Genomic DNA, 15,697 nt, shown 5'->3' on the forward strand with positions numbered 1-15,697 from the left:
TGCTGGGATTACAGGCGTGAGCCACCGTGCCCGGCCTCCACTGGGACATCTAATAAACATCTCCAACTGACGTTCCAAAAACAAACATGATTTTCTCCCCGGTGTTCTTCTAACCCATGGTTCACCATCTCTGTCAACTGTACTATCATTTACTTCATGGTTTAGGTAAAAAAAATCTAGAGTCATTTCTGATCTCTTTCTTTCATATCACAATATCAATCTATCAGCAAATCATGTCAGCTCTGCCTTCACAATAGGTCCAGAATTCAAATCCTTCTCAGCATCTCCGTTTCCTAGTCTAAGCCCTATCATGTCTTCCTGGATTAATGTTTTATCCTACAATGGATTTTTTGTTCTCATTCTAATCTTTCTTCCTGAGATTCCTCTTTACTCAGTAGCCAAAGGAATCCTTTTAAAAAGAAAATTTAGCTTATATCATTTCCTTTCTCAGATCTAACCACCATTTCCCATATTTAGAATAAAATCTCAAGATCTTGCCATGATCTGACCCCTGCTTCTCTCTCCAATTTCATTTACAATCCCACTTTCTCTTGTTCATTCTGCTTTATCCGCAAGACTCTTTGCCCCTCCTCATGTATATAAGCAAGCTCTGCTTCCAGAGCCTGCCCTTGCTTTCTCTTCAGAGTCTGAAACGCCCTTCTCCATGTCAATAACTCACTGTCTCACTTTAATCAGGTCTCTGAGCACTTATCACCTCTTCTGAGAGACTTGCCTTGACCACTCTGTCTAAAATAGCATCCCTTTCACACCTTATTTAAGTTGCTTTGTGGTCTTCGTACTTACCTCTGACTTCTCCACTAGAATGCAGACCAAGTGAAGGCAGATTTGCTGACTTCCTCACAGCTATGTGTACCTAGAACAGTCCTTGGATGATTGATGTGCTTGATAAATAAATATTTGTTGCATGAATGAATGAGTGAATATTTACAGCTCTATGTCAAATTTCTGGTTCAGATGTTCAGGGATGTCCTCAGTTAGAAAAAAACAATATATGACCAAATTCTGCTTTAAGTTATTTTAGGGTTCCAACAGTCACCCAGAGACTGAACAGACTCCAAAGATTTGGCTTCATATAAGAAGCTTCAGCACCCATTGTGATACCATTTGCTAATTTGGAGACTGTGAGGCTGAAAGTACAAGCCCCACACTCAGTCAGCATCCAGGTCCAATAGCTCTCAAAGGAACCATATATCAAAGCAAATTTTCTGCAATGCAGAAAAGAACATCCATGCATTTTAAAAATAAATTTTAAATTTTAAATAATTTTTAAAAGTAGTTTCATCTCTTATAATGTAATGGAAAATATTCAAAATCCTCTTATGCTGATTCATGAAGTATACTGATATAATTAGACAAAATGAGACCATTGAAAGAGGCAGACTCCTTGTTTCATTGCTTTAAGCAAATAATAAAAATGGACTCATGCAAGTCACACCACTAATTTAAATACATATGTAAAAAGATAGTAAATAAAGGAAATAAAAATATTTGCTTTAGTTTTTTTAAACAAAGATTTATTAACTCTGAATTTTTTAGGTTAAGGACCATGCAATATATATCTCCTACACCGAAGTGTCCAAGAAATGTTTTTGAAATAAATTAATGAACTGCTTTAGAATGTCGCTCAGAAATTAAGCTAGAAATTCAGAGCAGTATTCTTAGGGCTTGATTTACACCAAATCCAAATTTGCAATATATTAACATTGAAGGAATAGGCCATCGCTTTCTGAAAACCTTCCTTTTATAAAAGAAATACTTTAATATTATGAATCCTCTTGGTGCATGTAAAATATTATTTGCATTATAAAAATTGATTTTTTGGTATAATTGTTCATAGACAATATTTTCACCAGGATGTGTTCACAAGTGTTAATGGAAGGCAAATTATGAGTGGGACACTCTTCTAGGGAATATGTGAGGGGTTTTTAAGATGGATAACATTTTGTACCTGCTTTTGAGTTGCAAATGATCTGGACTCTTGTCTCAACACTGCAGACAAGATCAGGTGAAGAACATTACTAGAAGTTCAGTGAAGAAATAAAGCCACGTACTCATGGAGTGAAATTTGAATTCCTTAAATTCCCTAAAATTATTTTATGTTGGGTTTTATACCAGGATAGGAATGCCTTTAAAAGAAAGAAATATTTGACATAAGGTAGAAAATTTCAAAGGAGTGTTTGACTTGTTGATGGATGTGTCATCACATTTCATGTGTCTGAGAAATATAAATTTCTACAGCACATTTTTAGTGCCTTAAACAGACTACAATGATCTAAATGGTTGAGCAGTTGAAATTTAGTCTGGAACTGGGGCAGATGACTTGCCACATAGAGTGGTTCCCAACATAAAGTGATCTGTGATGGTGGGACTTTCAGTGTGTTTCACTATTAGCATATGTCATCCAAGTATGCCTTTCAACATCCGTGGAGAAAAGATATGTTACAAATACGAAACATCACCGTGATGAATTGGCAATGTCAAAAACCTCTGCCTTGGCTGTGACCCAGTGTTGTTATTGGCAAGCAGATTCATCCTTCTAGGTTGGTTGCTCCATAAGAAATCTTCAAGAAAAGCGAGTCCAAGACCCTTTTTTCTTCTTACTGTGAACTTGGTCAAAAATACCGAATGTTCAGTAACCATTTATGGTATCAGGAATGCACCAATAACTCCTTCTGACTCTTTATGAGCAATAATCTTGTGGAATGCAATTTCCCTTCTTATTACTGTGGGTACTTTTAGGTACCTATGCTGGACTTCTTTAAAAGAGAGTAAGGATTTGTGATTTAAACTGGGATAGATGCTGTTGCAGAGATAACAAAAGGCTGTTGCTTTCTCTCTTCCAACAGGATCTAGGTAAAAGGATAAATGTGATAACTCAAAATAATGTGTATGTTTATCTTCCAGGCTTTCTAATAGTTAATTGGTCAAATAAAATATTATTTACAGAATAGAAGGGCCACTCTTCAACATTGTTCAGACACTGCAAAGCAAACTAATGCAAGTGCAGTGACCTCTTCATCCAACCACAAAATAATATATATTTTTAATTCTCCAGGGAGTTTGAGATAGTAAAGTTGGATATCATGTAGATAAACAAAGGCTTTTGCCTTTTCTCTTGGAAAATAGTTAAAATGAATAGGAATCTGATAATTAATCTAGGAAATTTAACCCTGCTCTACTTACCTAATGCCCCCCAAAGGTGATCTTTTTTTTCTTCATTGATTTTATACCTTAAAAAGAAATTACTGAATTGCGGATATCCAACTAGTATCTGCAGACAGAAATGAAGGTCATTTTTAGAAGAAACCAGTGTCAAATGAAAACGCAGATTTCTACATGGTCACATTCATATCACACACTCTTGACCCAAGGTGAGTAAGTAGGTCATTCCTTATTTCTTATTTATTCCCTGGCACAATCAGACCACACTACAAGTTTCTTTTACCAGTTGCCCAAATGAAAACATGAGACCCTTCAGAGCTACTGTCGGTACATGCAACTCAAGACAACGAGCAGCATCACAACCATTGTCAACAGGAAACTCCAACAATGTCGGGGTTTGGATTTGGTTTTATGTTGAGAGAAGTAGGTTTTCTCTGATTTTAATAATCCATAAGAAACAGAAATCACAATAGATAGACTCCATATTACCTAAAAAGAGCCAAAAGAAGCAAAAGTTCTCCCCCAATTCATCCTCTTGTTCCACAGACATTTTGAAAATAAAGGAAGAGAAAATAGAAAGGAAAGGGTGTGAGAAAGAACACAGAAATGACTTGAATGATTTTAAATCCTTATTAAGCATCACTGAGGTTGCATTTTACCCATTAGGCTGACTGAATTTAGTCCTCACCGCTCAGACCTTGCAAAGAAACTGAACGTACATGGTTTTGCCTTCCAGGGTTGATCTAGAATTGTAAGGGTGCATGTGAATGTGGGTATGCATGTGTGTGTGCTTCAAGTCCATTTTATAAACACTGACACAGGACAATTCTCATCATTGGTAATAGTCTTTGGAGTCCAATCATGCAGAAAAACAGGCAGGTGCAAGTTAGGTCTCATTGCAAGATGGACATGGCAAGGTGAACAGATACTCCTAGATAAAGATTGGGAGATTTGTGTCCATTAGAATATACTGGCCATTGGTCCCACATAAATAAAGTTACATATACAAGATTCTATATATAAACAGAGGCCCCTCACTTCAGTTTGGCTGACCAAAGAAACAGGTCAAAGTGAACCATTTTCAGATAGTTAAAGGACTCAGTGCCAAAAGAAATAACAAAATCTTATCCTCTAATCACAAAGAAAATAGCTAAAATAACTATTTACATTGTAACTTTTTTGTTGTTTTTACAGACAGGAGTTTCCTTGCTTGGTTTAATGATATCTATGGAAAACGTTGAACTCTTATAATTAAAATGTGTGTGGGGGATTGTGAGTGGGAGGTCAGGTTCTTGTTTGGGTGCAAAGTGGCTGGGATCAAAAATTTCTAAAGCAGTTTTACTCCTCTTTCTGAGCTGTAGAAGATATATTTTTCAGCAAAGCTGGCTAATAACACACCTTACAGAGCATAATGCACTTAAGATGTGGCTGTTCATATGTTAAGAGATTCAAATCGAAATAGATTTTGTATAATTTACGTTTTGCAATGAATATTGAAAATTTAAAAAAAAAATCAGGTTTTCTTATTTTTTTCCTTGACAGGACATAAAAGGTTTTATGTATTTTTATCTATTTTTTACTAGTTCCATTTGCTAAGGCCAACTTTTGGTTTTACCAGTCAGCTACTATCAGTGTCTTTACCTAATATTTTTCTGATAACAGATTGAAAAAACTATCGAGCTTCTTGGCCCTGAATTAAATAGCTTACTCCAGTTGGTGGGAATTGGCCAGTCTCTGGCCCAACTGTGGGGTACATTCCTACAAAACCCAGTCATCAGATTCTTGAAGATGAAAGATTATTATCAGTTTTTATTCCACAAGAAGAAATTCCGGTGTAAGGCTAGAGTATTCCTATTTAAAATTGAACACGCTGACCCATAAAACACATATAAAAATAGTAAAGACATATTAATAGTAAAGTGGTGGTGGTTTTGCCAAACTCTTGCAGCAGCTTAATTCTCCCTGCGCATGAATACACAGCCATCCTTCCTACAAAACACTGCAAAAGATTTTATTAACAATCACTGCCAGTCAACTGCCCTAAAGAAGTGACGGAAGGTTAGGCTCCTCAGAGTGCCAACTTCATGTTCCAAAATAAACCCCAACCCCGGGTAGGACCTTCACTTTTTTCAGGAATATTGTCCAGGTGACTTGACACTTGCCTACCTGAAAAGTTGGGATGTTCTTGGGAAATAACAGGTGACTAAGAAATATTTGGGGTGTGTGTGTTAACAAGACAGATAAGTGAATGCAGAACATACTATATTCTGTGAATGTGATAATATCATCACCTCCTAGAGATATTATAGGAAAGCAGACCTAGTGGGAAAAGGACGTGGGGGCTTTTACAGTGGTGATTCTCTTTGTTGTTTCATCATCTACCTTGATTTAATCACCTAATAAAATTGATCTTGCAAAAATACTGGGGGCCAAATCCTTACCTCTATTTGTAAATGATACTTATATTCGAGGAATTTGTTCCATTTTTCTCTTGTCCATAAGGGAAATCTGGCTAAAGCTAATCAGCTCCCAAGAGCCATGCACAGAAGACCTAAGACTAACTGAGCTTTGGGAAGGTACTAACAGCGGGGAAGGGGCCCTGTCTAGTTCTTGCCTGGTTTAATCTGAGGGGGAAATTCACCATTTCTGCAGATGCGAGAGATAGCCTGTCAAGCACTTTGAAGATGCTGGCTGGAGACTTCCTTCTGTGTTGTGATGTCATCTTGGGGCTGACGAAATTCCCCTTGAGACTCTCTTTAAAGCAGCTTCCTGCTCTCTGCACTTAATCCCACGTGGCATAAGGCAAAGGAGGGGGGAGGCCACAGATACATCAAGAGAAAAGTACAGAGAAAGAAAATGAGTAAAGAATTAGAGATACAGAGAGGAGAAGTGTTTTGGTCTTTTTGTTTGTTTGTTTGTTTGTTTTTGGGAAAAAAAAAACAGAATAGGACTGAAAGAAAAGAGAGGGGCTCATGTGACTGAGGAGGCATTTTTAACAATCAGGTTTTCTGCAGTATTAACCCAAAAATGGTAGCAAAATAGAGAAAATGGGCCATTTTTATTCCAGGGGGCAAGCTGCACAAAGGAATGTTCTTCTCTTTATTTTGAGCAAATGATCGCATGTACTGAATCTGTGTGAAACAATCTCAGAATGGCAGCACCGCTGGCATGGCGATGGTGCAGGTGGGTGCAGTTCCCTGTGGACTCTATTGCTTGAAGAGAGAAAGAAAGTTCCCTATTATTATATTTAAGGCAGTTTTCAGAGCACTGGCATTCTTGTTTGCTCTGTTTTGAGGGTATTCTATTTACCAGTCAGTTCACACTCATCAACCATCCACTTCCTGTCTTTCACTTCTTCAGGTGAAATATCACCACTTTGGTGAGCACCAACATGGTCAGAGTGCAAATGACTGTGATGGATACTTCGAAGTGAATAAGAAGGGAAGCCTGAACCAATTATTGCTGAGATCACCTTGGTATTGCCTTGTATATAACCAAGATGTTTCACAGTGCCTCCTTAAGTGCTCAGGAAAGCACTTTCATTTAATTTAAGCTAAATTCAGGAGATTTTGCTAAACATTGACATTAATGCTTCATGGCTTTTAAGACAAACTCATATTGCTAGAACTATTTGGCAGCAGTCAATTTATGGGCAGAGTTATTGCTCTTACATCTACTGCAGTACAAAACTCAGATGATCAGCCCTTCTTCGATTGCTCATACTTATGAAAATAAATAAATAAACATGAAACATTAGCCACATTAAAGAGTCGGGGAAACTCCTGAGGAATAACAATGTCTCTGGAGATGTTTTAAAATGCTAACCTGAGACTCACACTGTGCTTTGGGGGTTTTATTCTTATTGATTTTTTTTTTTTTTTAAATTTCAGAAGAGGAAAGTGATATTATTTCTCAAAACAAAACTTTGGTAGAGTATGAACCAGGGAAGCAGCCCACACATGGAACACACAATCCACAACCTGAAAGTAGTGTAGGCAGGCTTCATTCTGAAGGAATTCACACGGAGGCAATTCTGCTCGGTTCCAGAGAGAGATTCTTATCATCAAAAGCACACGCAATAACCTTGCTTCACCACCTGCCACTTTCTCCAGTGGCCTCTTGTTGTGACCAGTAATTGAGAAATGACAAATGGGAATAGGGCCAAATCTCTAAAATAGGGACACCAGTGTCTCTTAGTATCTGGGTAATAACCTCCTTTTAGTCTTAGTCCACAACGCACCCTACTCTCCAGTCTCTCCTACTCTTCACTGTCACAGAAAAGTCTCTCAGCTTTTATTCACACCTGCCTCCTAAAGGCCAAACCATTTCGTGCCTGAAAACTACTACCCACTCCCCCCACACTTTACATAAGTATCACATATGTTCTTTCTACAAATTGGTATACAGGTGCCATTTAATCCAGTCAAATTTGGAAGCTACATCTTCAAGGGTCTGAGAGATCTCGCTCCCCCCAATTATTCCCCCTTTACATGTTTTCTTATAAGACATACAGTTTAATTAATTAACAAACTAAACAGCTTATATACTGGCAATATATTACAGATGGGTTTATGTCAGAGTAATAGATCACATGAAATGGACCATGTGGTACCCCAGTGCATGATGTCTTGGTAGAGCCCTGAGGACACTGACAGTAGCATCTCTAAGTAAGTAGTGCTGTATGAATACAGACACATGCGGATCTGTATCTACATCCATCTGACTAGGCCAAGGAGCAGGTAGATGCAAGATAGAGACACACACATGCTGGATGGGGCCACTGCACACCTTGTCATGCCATTTAAAAGGGCAGTTACAGGTTGCTGGTTTTGCAGCCATTAAAATTACACTTTATGGAAAAGGCTTCTCTAATTGTGTCTGATTTGCTTTCTGTAGTAAGCATCATTGGAAGAAGACCAAAGCAAGAGCAACTAGAAGTTAAATATACATTTGAGCTCAGCTGCAATACAGAACTCTGGGGAAGAAGCAGGCTGAAAGATTGATTTAATTTTAGGCTTGGATTCCCTCCCTTGCTGCTTTCTTGATGTTGTGTGTCTGCATTTGTGAGTGTGCATGAGTGTCTGTGTATGTGTGTGTGTTCCATCACATCATCTCCTGAAGAACGCTGGGTTTCGCAGGCAGGCGGCTAGTCACCTGCAACAACCCAGGGGTCCTGCCGAAGCTTCCAGGCTGCTGTCAGTGTCAGATGCCAGGGTCTGGTCGGTGGACATGGAGGAGATGTCATTGACAGACGAGGATGGAGGGAGACTCTCACTGCTGTTCACTGCTGCACCTGTGCTAAGAAAATGAAGACCAACATGACTCAATCTAGAACCAGACCCATCTCAGTGCCATTCAGGATTCAGGGATGGGCAAATACAATAGGGGATGTCCAGTCCATCAATCACTTGGTAAGCCTTTATAGAGCAGCTGACACAGGGGAGCATATTAAATGGTGACAATCAAGACATAGCAATAAAAAGTCCCTTGTCACAAGTTATTCACAGGCTAGTGCAGTAGTTATCAAACCTCACTCTATATTTGAAATCACCTGCAACACTTTCTATAAAAAAAAACACTAATATCTGGTTACACTGCCTCCCCTGCTCCCACTGCACTGCATATATTTTAATATAATTGGCCTTGGGTGAGGCCAAGGCATTTGCTTTTTTTTTTGTGTTTTTTTTTGTTTTTGAGATGGAATCTCGCTCTGTCGCCCAGGCTGGAATGCAGTGGCGCGATCTTGGCTCACTGCAACCTCCACCTCCTGGGTTCAAGCGATCCTCCTGCTTCAGCCTCCCAAGTAGCTAGGACTACAGGCACACGCCACCATGCCCGGCTAATTTTTGTACTATTAGTAGACACGGGGTTTCACCATGTTGGCCAGAATGGTCTCGATCTCTTGACCTCGTGATCTGCCCACCTTGGCCTCCCAAAGAGCTAGGATTACAGGTGTGAGCCACTGTACTCAGCTGGCATTTGCATTTTAAAAAATCTCCTCAGAGACTGTATTCAGTTAAGCATTGAAAACCTCTGGCTTATGGAGGAAACAAATAAACAAAACCCCTTAATAGAGTCATCTGAGCCTGGTTATTTTTAACGCAGGGAGCTTTTAAAACAAACGCATGCAAGTGTCCTATCCAAGAAATAGGAGCTGAAGTGAAGTTCAGAAATCTGAATTACTTAGGGACCACATCTCTAGAGAAAGGAAGGTGTATAAAGTAAATACTATTATGTCATCATTAATGACATCAAACTTAAAATGCATATAGAAAAGCCAGTAGGACATAAGTAGGACTGTTGATGAAAGTTACAAAAAAAAAAAAAAAAAATAGGAGAAGGCTTAGCACCTTTTGCTTATGAGCTTACTCTCCAGCAGGCTTGCTTACTTGGAATCTCCAAATAAGAACTCTGAATTACTAACTTATATTCACTTGAAAAAAACTATTTATGTGTTATGCGGGACTACAAGGTTGAAACTCTGAGAAGAAACTTGCCCATGGCAATCACTCAGTAAAGGAGAGCTGAGTTGCCAGTAGCTTTGAGATCAACAGAAGAAAGATGAACCAAAGGCATTGTGCAATATAATTAAACCAGAGCGCCCTGGAAACAATCCATTTACTTTTTTTCCTTGCATATTGTTTATACACCTAAGCAATGTGAGTGGTAACATACTTGCTTTGTGAAATAGCTCGCTATTAAAAATCTGTAGTATAATCCCCTAATCAAATAAGAGATGAGGAATTCTCACTAAAATTATATCTGATTTGAGCGAATATAGTGTGCAAGATCTATCTGGTGAAAAATAATAAATCCAAAGTCAGTTATAATAGTGTCATCACATAGACCTAATAAATCAGACAGACAAAATAAAACTACGTGAAGGTAGGGGAGGGGTTAACATAATCTCCTTTGTTCCTGGAGTAGGCATTTCTTGCCTGTGAGAAAAGTGTGACGAAAATGTGTCAGTTATCTAGAGAGGACACAAACACCTGAACTAAGACAGCTCACCTGTATCGTCCATGTATTTTAACATTGTATTTGTTGACTGTAAATATATTGATGTACTCTATGGGAAATGTGAAAAAAATATAGGAAATAAAGATAATGATATGCACCGATCTTCAAATAAATGGTAAGAACTGTTAAACTTTTCATATAATTCTTCGTGGTCATTCTTTTTGCCTGGAAGTTTCTCTGGTCGTGATCCTTTAATATGTATTTTTTGGGGATCCTGATATTCTTATATACAGAAAAGTTTATGAATTTTTCATGTTCTTTAAACTCCTAAAAATACCCGTCCTTTCTGATCTTAAATGTCTCTAGAAAAGGTTTTTAAAGTCCTCTTGTTATTGTCTTTCTGTAAATAATTACTCTCACTATCAGGACGATGTATAATGTAAAGTTAAAATATTCCATAATATTCCAACTTTGAATGGCTTCAATTTATTCCAACTCTACTTAATTATATCCCCTATAGCTATGATACAGAGCTGGGTCATTTCCCCTCATGATAAGATTTTATCTCCTAGCAGACAGCCCTTGGTTCCCTTACATTGCCCAAATGCCGTGCTCTGTTTTTTCCCCCCTGATTCTGGATTAAATTATACCAACAGCCTTCCTATTCTTTCATAAATTGCTAATAATTTAGTGTCACTTTGATGGACTCCTCAGAATTCTCCTCCATTTATCCACATCCTTATTAAAAGGTAGAGATTAAAACTGGACACAGACCTCTATTATAAAGGCCTGATCAATTGTGAGCCCAGCAGAGGGAAATTGCTTTTTTTTTTTTTTACTATTTGTCTCCTGGATGATATATCCCTAGACCATGGATGTCTTTCAAATCACGGTGCTACAGCTTAATTTAGTTTTGACTTGAAGTATAAAATGATGTTCATATATTTTTTGTAACAGCCTTATTAAGATATAATCCACATATATAATTAAGAAATTTAATTTTTATGATTCAGTGTTTAGTATATTCACGACATTGTGCAGCCATCACCACAATCCACTTTGCAGCATTTCATCATCCCTGAAGAAAACCCTGCACTCCATCCCTCACCTACCCTCTAGCTCTAGGCAATGACTAATATACTTTTTGCCTCTATAAAATAGCCTGTTCTGAACATTTCATGTAAATGGAAACATACCATATGTGATCATTTATGACTGGCCACTTTCACATAGCAGAATGTTTTTAAGGTTTATCCATGCTGTGACATGTATCTGTATTTCATATCTTTGTATGGCTGCATAATATTCCATTGTATGGATACATCACATTTTGTTTATTTATTAGTTGATAGGCATTTGATGGATATTTAGGTTGGTTCAACTTTTGGCTATTATGAATAATGCTGTTATGAACATTCATGAACGAGTTTTGTATGGACATGTGTTCATTTCTCTTGGGCATATACCTATAAGTGGAATTGCTGGGGCATAGAGTAATTCTAGGTTTAACACTTGAGGAACTGAGAAATTGTTTTCTAAAGTAGGTGCACCATTTTACATTACTACCAGCAGTGTATGAGGATTCCAATTTCTCTACATTCTTACCGATACTTATTATCTGTCTTCTTATCTATCTAGCCATCCTAGTGTGCATGAAATGGTATATCATTGTGGTTTGATTTGAATTTGCCTGATGGCTAATGATGTTGAGTATATTTTTCATGTGCTTGACAGCCATTAGTATATCTTCTTTGGAGAAAGTTCACTCAGCTCCTTTGGCCATTTTTTAACTGCTTTATTTTCTTTTTATTATTGAGTTGTAAGCTCCTTCCTTCCTTCCTTCTTTTTTTTAAAAAATTATTATTATTTTTTTAAAGACAGAGTCTCACTCAGTCACCCAGCCTTCAGCACAGTGGCATGGTCATGGTTCACTGTATCCTCTAACTCCAGGGCTCAGGCAATTCTTCTGCCTCAGCCTCCCAAGTAGCTAGCACTACAGGCACATACCACCACATCTGGATAATTTTTTTTAAAAGGTTTTTTTGTAGAGACAGGAGCTTGCCATGTTGCCCAGGCTGGTCTCAAGCTCCTGGCCTCAAGTGATCTTCCGATTTCTGTCTCCCAAAATGCTGAGTCTACAGGCATGAGCCACCGTGACAGGCCTGTAAGAGCTCTTTATATAATCTGGGTACAAGTTACTTAATTAGATATATATTTTCAAATGTTTTTCCTCTATGCTGTGGTTTGTCTTTCCATTTTCTTGAAAGTGTCTTTTGAAGCACAAATGTTTTTAATTTTTATGAAATTGGATTTATCTATCTTTTCTTTTATCACTTGTGTTTTCGTGTCATATCCAGAAAACCATTTTCTAACGCAAGATTATAAAAATTTACTCCTGTGTTTTTGCCTAAGAGTTTTATAATTTTAGACCTTATACTTAAGCCTATGATTCATTTTTAGCTCATTTTTGTATATGATATGAGGCAGAGGACTACCTTCATTCTTTTGCATGAATCATTCTTATCCAACCATCCCAGCACTATTTATTGAAAAAGCTAGTCTCTGTCCATGTCTTGCCATCCTTTTCAAAAATCAATGTAGGTATTTATTCCTGGACTCTCACTTTGATTCCCTTGATCTATTTGTGTATCTTCATGCAAGTAGCACTCTGTCTTGGATATTGTAGCTTTGTAGTAAGTTTTGAAATCAGAACATGTAAATCTCCCAGCTGTGTTGTTTTTCAAGGTTATTTTGGATATTCTGCATCCTTTGCATTTCCACATAAATTTTAAGATGGGCTTGTCAATTTCTGCAAGAAAGACAGCTATGATTTTGATAGGTATTGGCTTAATCTGTACATCAATTTGGGGAGCATTTGCCATCACTTTGACAATATTAAATCTTCTAATCCATGAACAATGAAATGTCTTTCCAGTTATTAGGTCTCTTTAATTTCTTTCAACAACGTTTTGTAGTTTTCAGAGTACAAAGCTTGCACTTCTTTTGCTAAATTTATTCCTAAAGATATATTTCTTGATGCTATTCTTGAAATGTTTTATGTTCATTGCTAATGTGTAGAAATACAATTATACTTAGGATTTATTTGAATAAGAAGTTTCAGTGTCAGGGGATTGAATATTAAAAACAGATCAAATGAATATATATATATAAATGAATGTTGTAATTAACCAGAATGCCAGTAGAACCAGGAGGATTTTTGATAGCATGCTTTATTTATGAGAAAATAACCAGCTTGAAAGTTTTAAAATAAAATTGTGGCATAATACAAACCAAAAAGTATTTTTAAGTATCTTTAATAATAATCTTGGTCTTCTCTTGAGATAGGCTTTTTCCCCTATCCTGGCTGGAGTTGATTATGGAGACACGTTCTTATTATCACAGTGAAAGTTCAGTAATGATTCAAATAAGGGTGAGATAAGGCTTAGCTGAAATAAGGCTCCCTTATAGGAAAACAATTTGATGTTTACAAATAAACACAAACCCACAACAATGGCAGCTAGAGAAATTAAACAAAGAGCACTGAGGAAATTTCCCCAGCAGCAAAACACAAATTTGTATCTAAGAATAATATTGAATGAATGTAGCAAAAGTCAGAGTAGCTTTTAATAAGCTCTTTATAAACAGGGGATCATGCTGCAGGTTATGCTTATAAAACACACAGCACTCCTACTGCACTTATTTTCAAAATCAGCATATTTTCAGCACACTTCTGGAATATTCTGAATGTTATGCCATACCAGTCAGTCCTTTATTATATGTAGTTTTGTTATAGATTACCTCAAGTATATATTTCCCCTGCTTCTTTTTACTTCTTTCATTATACTTCTTTGTTTCTCCTGTCTTCCAGTGTCTATTGCTGAGTAGTAGCACAGAGTAAGTACTCGAGTTAACAAAACAGTATTGAGTATCTTTTATGTGTACTCTTCTAGACAGGTTCTGTGAGGAAAAGCAAGTTCCTTCTTGCTTTCGAACTAGTGAAACTGTTAAGCTATTTGTGGCCAAAGGAAATCATTTTGTTGCAGTTGTCTTTCTTCTCCTTTTGTTCATCAGCTGGTTCTCTCTAATTCCTATCTTCTGTGTTGGAATGGCCCTGCCCTCCAGTTTATCAATGTTGAATGCAAATTATAATTAGTGTTCAACTAATTCAGAATCTATCAAAGTCTTTATCAGCTGTATTTCTAGGGTTCCATAGACTATTGCTTCTGATTTTATATGGTACCAATTCATTAAGAGAGGTCGTCAGTACTTCAGTTGTAAAAATTCCCATGACATCTGCTTGTTTCATGGGAATGGTTCCTTGCTATACAGTGTGATGGTGGGAGGAAAATGCACACTGTCTATGGTGTGCTGGAGCTGGCTTTCAGTGGCTTCTTAGAACCAATTATTAACATCTCTTTCCAACTCTGCACCCATTGATGTTACATTGTTGCTTAAAATTGGTCACTGTGAGAATATTTATACCACAGAAATTGTTAAGTGCTACTCGTCGATTCTATTTTTAAATATAGTTGTTAAGTGTTAATCTTAAGTGCTACTCCTCAATTCTTTTTTAAAATATAGTTGTTAAATGTTAACCAGTCCACCACTATTAGATGAAAACTATTTGCTTCTGTATGCCTCCCTCTATTACACTATAATAAATGCCTCCTTGCCTGCAGCCACTTCTGGCTTTACTGGATGATCCATTGAAGTCTGTTTTCATGTAGGCAATAAACAGGCCTTGTAAAACATAAACCCAAAACAAATATAAGGGACAAGACATGGGCCTTGGCTTTAAGTTGTTAAATTACTGCCAAGCAGTTTGCGAAAATATCTTAAACAGAATTGAACTGAATTGAATGTGATCATAGTGTTCAGTTGTCCAATGTGATAAATATCTCTTCTTTCTGTATTACTTAAGAGAAAACAGTAGAGATATACATTTTCAAAAATGTTTTGCCATCAATAAAGCATACAAATTTTTGTCAATAAAAATGGCATTAAAAGGAACCGAAAATGCCAATAGGGTTGCAAACGAGGAATATTAGCTACCTTCAACTTTACCTAAAAAATCAAATTTCATAGAAAGAAGCAACGTATGCTAAAGAAAATTTCTCAGCTAGGAGTTATTTAACCAAAAAACATTGTTATGGTGGAAAATGTTGTTCCACTTTTTTTTAAAGGAAATGATTTTCCTGATACCCCCCACTGCCAACAACAGCAAAAAATATATAGTAGACACAGAATGAGAAAAAGCACAAGAATGAAAAAAAAATAGTGCCTTTTTTATCTACATGATCTTGAGCCACAATTTTTCTGGGCCTGAGATTTTTAAATAAAAAGTAAATAAAATTAATGGACTAGATTAGTGACCCTAAGACATATTCCCATGGTGGGGAATGTGGTCCACATTGGGGAGGAAACAGTTGCATATTCAAATCACCCAGAAGCTTTATCTTTGACTTAGAGATTTTGGAAAATCTCTGCCCATCCTGATGTTCAGCATCCTTATCTTAGTGAGTCACTGTTAGTTTTGGGAGCTTTACTTCTCAGG

General features: G+C 37.1%; 1 protein-coding gene across 12 annotated transcripts in view; it reads right to left on the reverse strand.

Annotated features, from left to right (window-relative positions):
• Positions 1-3,573: 3,573 nt before the first annotated feature.
• The window catches only part of MAPK10 (mitogen-activated protein kinase 10), a 336,526-nt gene continuing 324,402 nt past the window's right edge, over positions 3,574-15,697 (reverse strand). For 8 of the 12 annotated variants that reach the window (XM_009207125.4, XM_009207124.4, XM_009207131.4 and 5 more), the window contains one exon: positions 7,580-8,476. In XM_009207125.4, coding sequence (XP_009205389.1) covers positions 8,334-8,476 — 143 coding nt within the window. In that variant the 3' untranslated portion in view covers positions 7,580-8,333. Of the gene's footprint in view, positions 8,482-15,697 lie in introns of all 12 variants that reach the window. The other 4 variants (XM_009207129.3, XM_003898914.4, XM_009207132.3 and 1 more) reach the window with 3 other exon arrangements.

Source organism: Papio anubis, chromosome 3 (genome assembly GCF_008728515.1).
Source record: "Papio anubis isolate 15944 chromosome 3, Panubis1.0, whole genome shotgun sequence".
NCBI lineage: Eukaryota > Metazoa > Chordata > Mammalia > Primates > Cercopithecidae > Papio > Papio anubis.